The 12,500-nt window shown below is 40.1% G+C and overlaps 1 protein-coding gene and 1 long non-coding RNA gene across 2 annotated transcripts in view; one reads left to right on the top strand and one right to left on the bottom strand.

Annotated features, from left to right (window-relative positions):
- The window catches only part of LOC138012492 (endoplasmic reticulum aminopeptidase 1-like), a 20,255-nt gene that overhangs the window by 5,269 nt on the left and 2,486 nt on the right, over window positions 1–12,500 (top strand). The window contains exons 6-16 of the mRNA XM_068859276.1: window positions 1–112; window positions 1,437–1,502; window positions 1,706–1,771; window positions 2,695–2,882; window positions 4,622–4,704; window positions 5,742–5,872; window positions 6,155–6,210; window positions 6,371–6,518; window positions 8,221–8,294; window positions 9,359–9,460; window positions 10,487–10,660. The exon at window positions 1–112 is cut by the window's left edge and continues 23 nt beyond it. Of these exons, the coding sequence (XP_068715377.1) occupies window positions 1–112; window positions 1,437–1,502; window positions 1,706–1,771; window positions 2,695–2,882; window positions 4,622–4,704; window positions 5,742–5,872; window positions 6,155–6,210; window positions 6,371–6,518; window positions 8,221–8,294; window positions 9,359–9,460; window positions 10,487–10,660 (1,200 nt within the window). The remainder of the gene's footprint in view (window positions 113–1,436; window positions 1,503–1,705; window positions 1,772–2,694; window positions 2,883–4,621; window positions 4,705–5,741; window positions 5,873–6,154; window positions 6,211–6,370; window positions 6,519–8,220; window positions 8,295–9,358; window positions 9,461–10,486; window positions 10,661–12,500) is intronic.
- Window positions 9,735–12,500, bottom strand: part of LOC138012498 (uncharacterized) — a 49,009-nt gene continuing 46,243 nt past the window's right edge. The window contains exon 3 of the long non-coding RNA XR_011125047.1: window positions 9,735–9,840. This is a non-coding gene — a long non-coding RNA (uncharacterized lncRNA). The remainder of the gene's footprint in view (window positions 9,841–12,500) is intronic.

Here is a 12,500-nt window from a genome sequence, read left to right as displayed (position 1 = left end):
ACTGCAGACGGCTCTATCTTCTGATAGTATGGAGAATACTCATCCGATCTCTGTCCCGGTCCATAACCCCTCTCAAATCACTGAAATTTTCGACAGCATCTCTTACGACAAGGTAAAGTAGAAAATAATGGGTTGATTAATTGAGCCGGGTGTGTGTATCGCGCGTTACGATGGACTTGGGCAGTTTGGAGACCACTTGATATCAAGAAGCTATAGAGCGTTTTCTAATTACGTCACGGCGGCCATGCTAGTCTTCCGAAACAAAGGAATGGTTGCCATGATGGTGTACCAAACTAATCCTCCGGGAATGGAACTCCAATTTTATGCAAATACTTTCCTTTGTTTCAGTAATCCAATATGGCTGCTGGTCACGTGAGTGAAAACGCTCTATAGTTGTTCCGGGCGAAAGCTCACTGATGATCGGCATAACGTGAAAGCAGCATGCTTAAGAGTGAAACCACCCCCTGTTGTATGTGTCAGATGGTAGTAGTGGCTAGAGCAATCGCCTCCCAGCGATGCGGACAAAATTTGCATCCTGGCTGTTGCTTTTGTTCGATTTTGTGCTGGTCACGATAAAACGCCTCAGGTTTTTTTTCATGTTCTTCCCGCAGTTTTCACCCCTCACCAAGTATCAGAATCAACGATTTTGCATATTCCATCTCTGAGGGTCGTATGGGAGAATACCCCAAGGTGTAAAAGCATTTCCGTCGTTTAAGTGTTATCACCTAAAAAAAACCCTTTTCCGCTCAACAATTTCCTGCACTTGTCCCACACTAAGGGCGTTTTCCTTTTGTTAGAACTGGTGGGCCAGACCCGTCAGTTTGCAAAGAAAATCATGTGCAGCGGGTTGAAGGAACACTTGCATGATAATCCCTCGCATACTTCTGGACGAGTGTATGTCATCCTCGAAATGTGTTAATTTGAAGGCGTAGTAGTGTCAATCCTTCCAAATGCCCGATCTGGCCGGTCAGTTCTGTAAAATATTGAAACCGTCCTAATAATAAGTCTTTGGTTCGCTGAAATCTGTCCCCTTCAAAGGCACTATTTCTGAGGCTCTTAAAAAGTGGAAAAACTGGTCGTAATTTGATCTACGACCCTGCAAGGAAGGGGAATGGGCTTAACACCGGGTTGATGTCACATACTGCTTTGCATTGTGATAATTCTTTGAAAACAGCGATCCAAAGTAATTTGTGACGTCAACGCGGTATCGAACCCATTCCTTTCCATTGCTTTGTCATTGATCAAAGTTTGACCACTTTTCCCGTCTTTCAAAGCGATTACAAAGTAGGTTTCAATAGAAAAGGTTCTAGAAACAAGATAATATATTTGGGACGATTTCGGAGAGTAAGTAAAGTGGAAAAGTTCAAAGCACGAGCTATTAAATAAGTAATATTATCCTGAGAAGGCCTATTAATATTATTTTCACCTTTCTACAGGGTTCCTCAGTTATTCGTATGCTGCGAAGCTTCATTGGGGACAAAAAGTTCCAAAAGGGCTTGGAGGTAAATAAATAAATAAATAAATATATATATATATATAAATTCGTTTATTTAACACTCTCGCAGTCAAGGACTGAATTACAGTGTTGGTCAGACCAATACATAGTACAATTAAACGTACATTAGTATATGGTTTCTGAGACCTTAAAAAGAAACGTGGAAAGATTGGATTTATTCTCACCTGTCATCTTGCTCCTACCTTTCAGCTTTATCTGAATAATCACAAATACGGGAATGCAGAAGCGGATGATTTATGGAAAGCTTTGAGTCAGGTAAGTCAAGCTCTTATTGTGAGCAGCCTCTCTTGGAGCGGGCTACGATGGGTCGTTTGAGAGCAACTTGAATAGTTACCACAGGTAGTTGCTAGGGAAACAGATAAAATGGCGAATCTTCAAATGCTGGATGACGCCCAAAACAAGCCAATGAGACATCTGTAGATTGTGTCAGATAGCGGCCATGGCGTAGCGTCGTGCAAACCACCTAATTGGTTGGACGCGATCTGAACCGAACTAATGGTCACTCAACTGAAAATCTGATAATAAACATTTAACACTAAAGACTGCAATGCCGTGTAACCATCTATGTATTACGTTGAATCAACACCGAAACAGTGATAAGCATGAACACACCACTGTTACGGAGGCTCATTGCGTTTTAGATACGGCGCACTGGCGAGGGCCAACAAGCCCGAAACAGCTGTCTTCGTTTGCTCTCTAGTTTGAGCGCTGATCATGCTAGGTTTGGCCGACCGTGGTTCCATTTTAAAGAGAATGCCTTCTTGAACGCTGTTTGATCTGTCCGAACAGTGGTGTGTTTATGCTTATCACTGTTTGTGTTGATCCAACGCAATGCATAGATCGTTACACTGTATTGCAGCACCAATGAAAAGGATAGGAGGATTCAGTATAGAATTGAAAGAAATTGATTAAGTTTATAAAACGCCAGCGCGTCAGGTAAAATTTCTTACTTCTCCTTCCAACTTATTAATGCCCCATGCAGTTTGTCCTTTGGTAGGGAGAAGCAGTGCTAAAATTTTCATGATCCTTTATATTATAAATTTATCTGACACTTTTTTTCCCTACATAAAAATAAATGGCCCTCCCCATATTTATACTTCCCACCCTCTAAATAGTGAATTGTCTCTGGCAGTTTGCAACCATCAGCCTGAGAATACGTTTTCGCCCTCCTCAACCAGGTATGCAAAGATCTCGATGTCAAAGCCATTATGGACACCTGGATAAAACAGAAAGGTTACCCAGTTGTTTACATAGAAGACAGCAATGTACAAGCCAGAGACGGTTCAAGGAGACTGGTAGCCAGCCAGAAACGATTCTTGAGAGACGTCAAGCAAGGATCAAGGAAATACGACGACGAATCCAAAGGGTATGTTAGAACAGAAGCGAGAGCAAGGCCGAGTCCCAGATTACTAGGTTGAACTTTCCTATCTTGAATTGTGACTTCAATTGTCGCTAAATTACAACCGGTCCCAAAGCTCGACGTTCTATGGCGTGTAAAGGCCTTGGGACGAAGATGGGGACTGCACGAATCGCAATAACATCACCTACCCGTCTTAATGCCAGGTAAACCGCCATCCCGTCAGGCATTACATAAAACATTCGACTAACCTATAACCATATATGTGATCGCATGTTGCAAGTCGAGTTGCCCAAATTGTTAGTTAGCTCAAATTATTAGCTATTGGCGATAACCTTAGACTGCGAGCAGTCTTTATCTTTTGCTCGAAAATCCGCCGAGAACGCGAAAGTTGCGAGTCCGCGCTAATATAAAGTCGTGGCTTGCGGCTTCGCCGATCGCATATCACCTCGTTCGCTTGTTTTGTGTTCTCGGCAGATTTTCGAGAGAAAGAGACTGCTAGCCTTGGTTAACTACTACGACAACCTTAAAATTTGATAGGATTTAAAGAAGGCATTAATAATAATTGAAGGCAAGAAATTACAGACATGCAGTAACTGTTATTAGGTCGTCACCCCCTTCGATGAATCCCAACCACTTGTGTTACGCCTAATTAGAATTCCGTATGTAAAGCGAGCAAAGATAATTTACATTTTGATAATTAGAGTTAACAAGTTGTTTTCCTTTTTCTCGTCGCGTTGTTTTCTAAAAGAAATAGAAAACATGTACGCCTACGGCTCGTGTTCCCACAGCATTTCTCATTCTCCCAAATTTTCACTCGTGTTTCTATAACTCGATAGAAACACGGTACATGTTTTCTATTTCTTAATTATAACATGGCTGGTGTTTCTGGCCGATATAACGTGCGCTGTGATTGGCTAAGAGCAGCTAAGCGCTGGGCATCATTCTCCCGTAATGCCCATGGGCCGATTATGGATTATTCAAATTAGCTTTTCTTCTTTTGAACCGTTCTGTTAGTCATATAATAAACAACTTAATAACCTTGACCGTTCGGTCGTTACAGGAAAATCTCAAACCTCGGCCTAGCTGAATTGACCGAGTGACATACGGCAAGGCCTCAGTTTGAGATTTTGCTCTAACGACCACACTCTCGGTTACTAAGTAGTTAGTATCGGAGAGGTTCTGTATAGGACATTTGCATGATGATACCATTTGACTACAAGTACCAGAATCCTTCAGGTTTTCCTTTTCTCATGCTAATTAGAGGTATTGTTATTTTTACCCCACTGGGAATACAAAATTTAAATAAGAAAAGAAAAACAAACTGAATTCTGGTAGTTGTAGTCAAATGACGCCATCGTGAAAGTTGCCTATTGATTAAAGCTATGTTGTCTGTCTCTGGTAGATTAATTACTTCACGCTAGGCGACTAATTTTCTCACGTATGGGGAAGATATCATTGACGTCACCTGTTGTTATCAATGTGCCAACCAGAACCTCATTGGTTGTTGAAACAAAGGGTCTTTTGTTCCTGTGGTTCGCGCATTTATAAAATAACAAAAACAATGTTTGTAAACAGATATCTTTCCTATACGTAGACACGAGTCTCTCGTTCACTTGAAGAAACAACGGCGGGATTAAATTTGACAAAGCAATTCGCTGTGGATTATTACGTTATCATAACAAACGCAGCTGCGCTTTGATGAACTTCAGTCTCTGAAGCAATCATTTCGTTCCATCTTTCAACAGTTACAAATGGCAAGTGCCGCTGACATTTGTCACCTCGCGCAAACCTCACAAGGCGCACACCATATGGATGACAAATGATCAGGGTGAGAAAGCGTGTACAGGGAAGCGATGTAGTATTAAAAGGGGTTTCTTAGCAACAGGGGAAAACTTGTTGTGTTCACAAGAAAAAGAGAAGAATGGTGACAGGATTGAAGGGCAAGCTTTTTATAAAAATATACTACAAATGAAAGATTTTGAGACAGCGTTAGGCTGTCTGGAGAGACAGGGTTGGTGCGGAAGTAAGAGCGCTTGTCTTTCAGGTAATGAGTCGAAGATTCGATTAGCTTGAAATGTGCTTGGCTCCGAAAACATTTCTTTCTTTATGCTTTACTTTATTTGATTTGCAGTCAACCCAAATTAATGGAGTACTGTATTTAGCTTGAGACTTGTTTCCATTTACGATTATTGTTTTTTCATGTGATGTCGTATGAATGAAAAATCTGTATGCAGGGGTATTCGTACTGGCGAGCCACAGACGATCCTATTCAGATATCTCTACCGGTTTCCTCGTCTTGAAATGAATTTGTATAATGCAGCTTAATACAGACACTTCCACCATTTTAGGTATCTTGGACCACCCCCCCCCCCCCCCCCCCCAATCTTTCCATCTAACCCCCTAACAATGCTGTTTCTTTTTTATCGACTTACTTTTTTCCGTTTCCAACATTGAACGGGGGACGGGGGAGTGCAAGTGGACAATTTCCCGTAAAGATCATTTTGTCCTAATTGTGGTGTATCGAATACGGTGTCCGAAATTTAGGTGTAGAAAACTATCAAGAGTTGCGATTGAGCATTATCGGGATTTACAAGGAAAGGATTTGAGGGGAAAGGAAGGAACCTTTGTGTCTAATCTTCTATAGCGCTGGAGCACTTATTGGGGAAATTAACAAATCAACGCAAATCAAATCAAATTTCTGTTTTTGAGGAGAGGGGAAAACCGGAGCACCCGGAGAAAAACCTCCCGGTGCAGAGTGGAGAACGAGTGCTCTCACCACTGCGCCATCCCATAATATGTGACGTGAATAGTTCGTTTCTGTTGTGTTTCACCCTCATGAATTCTCTATGAATTTCTTAATAACAGTTCAAATTCCGGTTGGAAGGAGAAAGTATCGTTGGATCAAGGCAAATGTTGGTCAGACGGGATTTTACCGAGTAAACTATGAGAAGAAGAACTGGGACAGATTGATAAAGCAACTTAAAACCAACCACAAGGTAAGACAATTGTTTGAGCTTCTCCTTTTTCAACTGTATACAGTGCTTTGACTCACTTGATCACTTAACCTTGTTTTTCTACCGAAACAAAAGAAGGCGTTTACATGATAATGGAGCTCAATTCCCGGAGGATTGGTTAGGAACACCATCATGACCGCCGTTCCATTGTTTAGGAACACTAACATGGCCGTTTTGACTTCACGTGAAAATAATCTATAGCGACCTGCAAGTACGCAAAGGGGAGTCGGTTTGTTCATTAACGTCTGTGCATACCATTGTTAGGTTTTCGCATCCGTGGATAGAAGCGGGCTGATTGACGACGCGTTCAATTTGGCAAGGTAAGTCGTATAGCGAGACATGATCGCTGGTGCAAAAACCCCAACCTCGTTCCCAGGGCTTTTCACCGCCGAGAGTGGAAACGAGGTTACAAAAACACCGTTGTGAGCCGAAATGCGGTAAGCCTCTCAAGTACGATTTATTTTGTGTATGTTAACACAGGGCTGGTCAACTAGGCATGTCCACTGCACTCGGCCTGACCGACTACTTGGACAAAGAGAGGGAATATATCCCATGGTCCTCTGCGCTCAGTCATTTGGGTTTCATTGGTTCTATGCTGAGCATGCGGCCTTCATACGGGAACTACAGAGTGAGTCCATTGATTATAGATTGAAATAATCCTCATTCTAATACAGTACTAGTGGTTAACTTCAGAGACCTATTTCGATTCTTAAAACAATCGGTATCGTTTTAAAGGAAACCTCCACTAAAGCAAGGCAATAACTTTGAACCACAGAACAAAATGTTTACAATTAAAATTCTTTCAACTCTTCCAATAACAGCGTTTGCATCTAAAACAAATGAATTTTAAAAACGCTTTTTTTGCTTTCTCCGCCATCTTGAATAATTGCGACGTGTCGTGGTTTCCCTATTGTTTCATGTCTTATAACAAAAACTCTGTGTGAAAACAATAGACCAATTTTGATATATTAAAAAGACATCATCTCGAGGCTCTGGGGAATAAATATAAGGATTCTCGAGAAACGTCACGATTATTCAAGATGGCGGCGCCCGCGAAATTCAAGATGACGGCGCCCGAATTCAAAAATTCTTTTTTTTTCGATCCTTTTTGGAGAAAATTGTCGAGCAAATTTGATTACAAACATTATTTTGCAATTGCAGAAGTTAATTTAATGGCCGCAGGAGGTGTCGTGGTGCAGTGGTTAGGGCGTTAGGTTTGCATGCTGTTGCCTCGGGTTCAAATCCCGTTCTATGCTCTGGTTTGGATTTGTTTCCGGTTGTCCCGGATTCAACTCTACCACGCTTTGTAAATAGTCAACTGGTTGCCTCCCGCCAATTGGGGTTCTTAATCATATTTCTGTTAAGTTTGAGTTGTTTCTTTCAAATTATTTAAAGTGGGGTGCCTGTGAACTAGCTTGATAGCTAAGTGCACTTCCACTATGAACAAAGCATCAACATTTTTTTACATTTTGTTAGGTTTAAACTTATACATTGGTCGGAGTAGAAGTTCTCTTTAAGGCTGAAGGGAAAACCCTTAAGAATCACTACTTTTATCACGTTTTCTGTTGAATAGAACAATACTCGGATTATTCAGTGCTTAAAAGAAAAAAAAACAAAATTGTTTATTTGGCCAATCACAGCAGACCCTGACAGTCAAATTAGCCAATCAAAAACCAAAGGAAATTACTGCACCCGGTTCCAAGCGCGGGAAAACACGCTTTCACATCTCATTGGTTGTGAAGGTGGTGAGAAATTTCCAAGACAATTATTGTTGAAAAAGATTCGGCCATTTTTGTGACGTAAAAAGTTACCGTGGCAACTGGAAAGCTGGCTTCAGCTGCTCATATCTCAAAAACAAACTTGGTAATCTCCATTTTTTTATTTGTGAAATGTAATCAGCACGCCAGATTGAAACTTTCTGCAAAGTTTAAAAAATTCTGTGAAGCGGATTCAGGGCCATGCATCTTAAATAATTGAAAATTTAAGGTAGCTCTGAAATTTTGCAGAGAGTTTCATCTTGGCCTGCTGATCACTTTTGTGCAATTAAAAAATGGGGTCATGTAGTTCGTTTTTCAGATATGAGCAACTAAAGCCAAAATATAGGGTGTTTATGCAAGGCTTTCCTGTTGCCATAGTAACTTTTTACGTCACAAAAATGACTGCATCTTGTTTACAATTAGCATTAATTGATGTTTCACATGGTACCATAACATTGCTGTTACGTGATAAAGTGTTGTAGTGTCAATCCTTCTAATAACAAAGTCTCTTGAATGTGTTGAAAATGGTTTGAGTCACCTTAAAGGAAAAATTGTTTCATTTTCGGTCAACAGAAATACATCGTAAAGAAAGTGAAACCGCTCGAAAAATATGTTGGATGGGAAAGCGAAGGAGATATCTTGAAGATGTGAGAAATTAATCTTTTAATTTTTTGCGAGATGTAATAATACGATACTTGCAATTACCCGATCAATTTACGTGGAATGCCTGTGGCAAACCACGTTACAAATGGAGTTTCATTGTCATTGCAGCGCTTATGGTAATTAGCCACGTGATTGTGATTGTCAGTAAAGTTAAGCACTGTTGGACGGGGTTTCTACTCTATTCTGTGATCGCGGAGAATTCCTCTTGATGTTAACTTATGGCTTTGTTCTAATCTATTACTCCACAATATAACAAGTCTTTTTCAGTCGGCAGATGTCCCTGCGAAATGGCTATAATGCCAATTTATGAAAAAACAATTTTAAAGGCTTGAAAATGAGCCTTTCCAACCCTTATGAGCCTGACGTGCGCAAAAGCAAAATCCTGCGTATGAACTTCATAAAAAAAAAAACATCATCTTGGTGTTTACCGAGGATCTATAGGATTTAGGTCTCAACACTGATTTAAAAAAAGGCACCCTTTCAGTGATTACTTTGAGTGTTTTGGAAATATTCAGTACCTTGCATCGTGCATGTAAAGATGAGGTTACTTCATGTAATTCGCGCCAAAGGGACGGGTGGTTTGGGTGGAAGGCACGTAGTGGTCTTATGCAGTTTCTTTGTTGCGTGACACTAATAAATTGTGTCACGAAATTTGGCCAAATCCAGCGACTGGTAACCAAATCAAGCAAAACGTAAAAATAACTACTTAAAATAAGGAATGAATGGTTTACTAAAACAGCAAATGCAAAGGGACGAAGGGATAGGCATGAATAAAAAAGATTACAATGGATTGGAAGTACAGCCTACCAGTTTTTGAAAGTTTATCTCTGTTGTTTGTAACTGAAATTATGAATGCTCGACAGACTTTTTGTGTTCCGAAGCTCTGATTTGTTTTGTTTCAAAGTAATTTCAGGGTTAACTTACGCTAAGTTGCATAGCGAGTAGGGGAGAATAATTGGTAAAACTACACACAATGAGCTGACCTGCTGGGACATAGCCCGTTCAAAAGTTGATGCCACTTATTACTCCGGCCATTAATTCATTGCAGGTACTTGCGAAATAACGTGCTGTCAACCCTTGCCAGTCATGGAGATGCGCACGCAGTCAACTACAGTTTGACCGGCTTTAGAATGTGGATGAAGAACCAGAGGTATTGTTTGATGCTTTCTTTTCTTTCTAGCAAGAGCTTGTATGTAAGTATAACACAGTAGTATGTGAACTGCAATTAACGTAAAATGTCAAGTTCATTAAGGGTCAAAATGGCCCTGGACTGACACGTTTTGGGCCTGGGCATGAGCTGTAAAGCCAGTTTGCGGCCTCAACAGAAACATAGACTCTAACTTTTACAATATCTCGCCCAACCTCTTACAACAATATTATTTTACATTAAACAAAAATGACAGGGAAAAAGACGGAAAGACGACTTACTGTTTGTATCCAGAGGGCTTTCGTCCCTGGCGGTAATTCAGGATTCACATCTTGCCCAGTCTCAGTACTTGTTCTTAAGGGGGCTTCTTATCTTTGTGATTTCTAACACGAAACGAAAGAAAATCGTGATTTAAAAGTAAAGTGCAGAGAACTTTTGGATGTCAGTGCTAACATCAGCTTTATTTTGCTGTTCCTCTTGGAGAGAAGAGTTTACCTTTTCTCATTTCTTTGATTTTGTATCGCATCTGCCAATACCATTTGGCCTTAATTAAACTGGTTTTTAATTGAATGTATCATTAAGTTAACTACTCTACCCAATCACAACAAGAGCAAACAGCGATATGAACAAATCAAAATTCAAAGTAAGAGCGAACAAATAGAAGAGTGCAAATTCGCGATTGGTTTTGGACTCGATTCTCATTGGTCAAGAGAAGAGAGGGAAAGTTACTAGGTGTAGCAAATTGTTAACACCATAACTGACTTGCGAAAGACACTCCATTAAAAACCGCTTTATTTAGCAGGATCGCATCTATCGTTAAGTTAAGTCCAAATGGGTTTGACGCCGAATTACAAAGTTTGCAATCAATCAATCAACTTAATTTCCTCACAGCTAATTAGTACAAATTACAACATTAAAAAAAATCGATGAAAAGCTTCTAACTTCTTATGTACCAACGGTTGAGGGTGAAGACCAAAGCAACCATTTGGTTTTCTAATGGATCTTTTGCAAATTTCAATCCTTCCACAGCCTTGTGATCTCTCCCCATATTCGAAGTATTGTATACCACACTGCTGTCAAGTTTGGCGGCGTGGAGGAATGGGAATATTTGTGGACTAAGTACGAAAACACAATAGACCCCACTGAAAAATCCCGCATGCTCTACGCTCTCGCAGGAACGAAAGAGCCATGGCTTTTGGAAAGGTTAGCCACCTACTTTCTGTCTTACATTCAAAAGTAATTTACTTATAATTTTCTATTTGCTTCATCACAACAACAAAAATGATTAAGCTGATTTGGTTAGATTTTATCAGAATCATGTTCCCATCTATTTATTTACTTATTTATTTACTTGTTTGTTTAATGGTGATGGTTTATATACTGCACAATACAAACCCAAGTTCGGCAGCCCTTCGATGAGGAGGGGCAAAAGATAAACCGCTATCGGGGACCACCAATTGGACCGCGCCCCTTGATACATACGGTGTGTTGAATAACTGAACAGTTGCCAACTACTAATTTCAGATTAGAGTACAGTCCAGACTATTCCGGGCGCTCTGCCGTCGTCAACAGAGGTTCCCGTTCTGTTGCTAAATCAACATAATGGCACCATAAAAACGACTTTCTCTCGAAACCAACTGAACAGTCAAACAACGACAGAGCTTTCAGTAGAGCTTGGATAGAGACGCACCGATCACAGTCTTCCTAGCCAAAAAGATCATGGCTGAACAGACCGACAAATAACATCACGTTTCTATTGACCAATCGGGTCAAAGACCACAAATCACTTGACCCTGAGAATGACTTCCTCTCAGGTTGTCGAGGCGTCAGTCAGTGTCACCAACAAGAGTCGTTTTTAGAATTTCCGCTTTCACCCGGACAATCTTCCGTCATCAAGTTTTAGCACGACTGCATTACCCAAGGGTAAGCATTTGGTATCAGGAAAGTGTCTTCTTTTAAACCAAGTTTTGCGGGAAAATAAACAATAAACCAAATCGGATAATTCAATGTTAAACCCAATTCAAATCACCCGGGGTTAAGATTCTTTGCGTATTGTATTTGCATTTTAATGTAGCATTCACATTTAAATGATATAGAAATACCGTGGAACAAACGTTTTAGTCCCAAAGAGTTTGAATTGGGAAAACATTGAGTTAGCCGATTTGGTCTATTGTTTATTTTTCCAAAAAACTTTGCTTAAAAATAGACAGCAGGGCCCGGTTGTTCAAAAGCCGATTAACGCTAATCCCAGATTAAAAATTAACCAAGAAGTTTATTTCTCTACTCCCAAATGCTGTTCGACGCTGATATTCGGATAAAATTTATATTAGTAGATGTCGATCTTGAAAAACAAAAATAAGCAAAAAGTTGAAAACATCAAACAAAAGTTTACGCTAATCCTGGATTACGTCAATCGGCTTTCGAACAACCGGGCTCAGGCCAATTTGGGTAAATCTTACTCTTGGGCGATGGAAACGTCTTGGTCGTTCATCATCACGTGGCTTATGGTTTATCGCTATTATCCGAGAATATCAAATTGTGTAATCATTTGCAGATGTTATTACCGGCACAACATCTTGTCCTCGATTGTTTAACCCTTTGATTCTCATGATCTAAAAGTTCATTCTCCTAACTACTTCCATAGATTTCTTTTTTGGCTGTTCATGAGAATTTGGTGTTGTTTCAGGATGATACCCTTCAGCTGATAATAATTTTTCTCAATACTTGTCTAAAATACAGTGTATTGAAATTAACTGGAGAATTTACATACTGATAAATCCCGGGAGTCAATGGGTTATTGAGATTTTGCATCAACCTTGCTTGCCCTCAAGAAAATGGCCATGGCACTCCTGCGACAACTTTGCACCCTTGCTATTTGAATTTTACGTACTTTGCATCTAATTATCGTTTGGATTGAGCCATCTGATGAAAATATCAGTAAGATATTTGCTATGAAGGAATACGCACTCGTTTTGTTTTGGTTTACAATCAAGAAAGTCTGAAGAGCGACATCCCGACAGTATTGCATACCATGTCTTAACCG

Source organism: Montipora foliosa, chromosome 8 (assembly GCF_036669935.1).
Source record: "Montipora foliosa isolate CH-2021 chromosome 8, ASM3666993v2, whole genome shotgun sequence".
Classification (NCBI taxonomy): Eukaryota; Metazoa; Cnidaria; class Anthozoa; order Scleractinia; family Acroporidae; genus Montipora; species Montipora foliosa.
The sequence above is the reverse complement of the archived record's forward strand: the minus strand, read 5'-3'. Positions and strand labels throughout refer to the sequence as shown.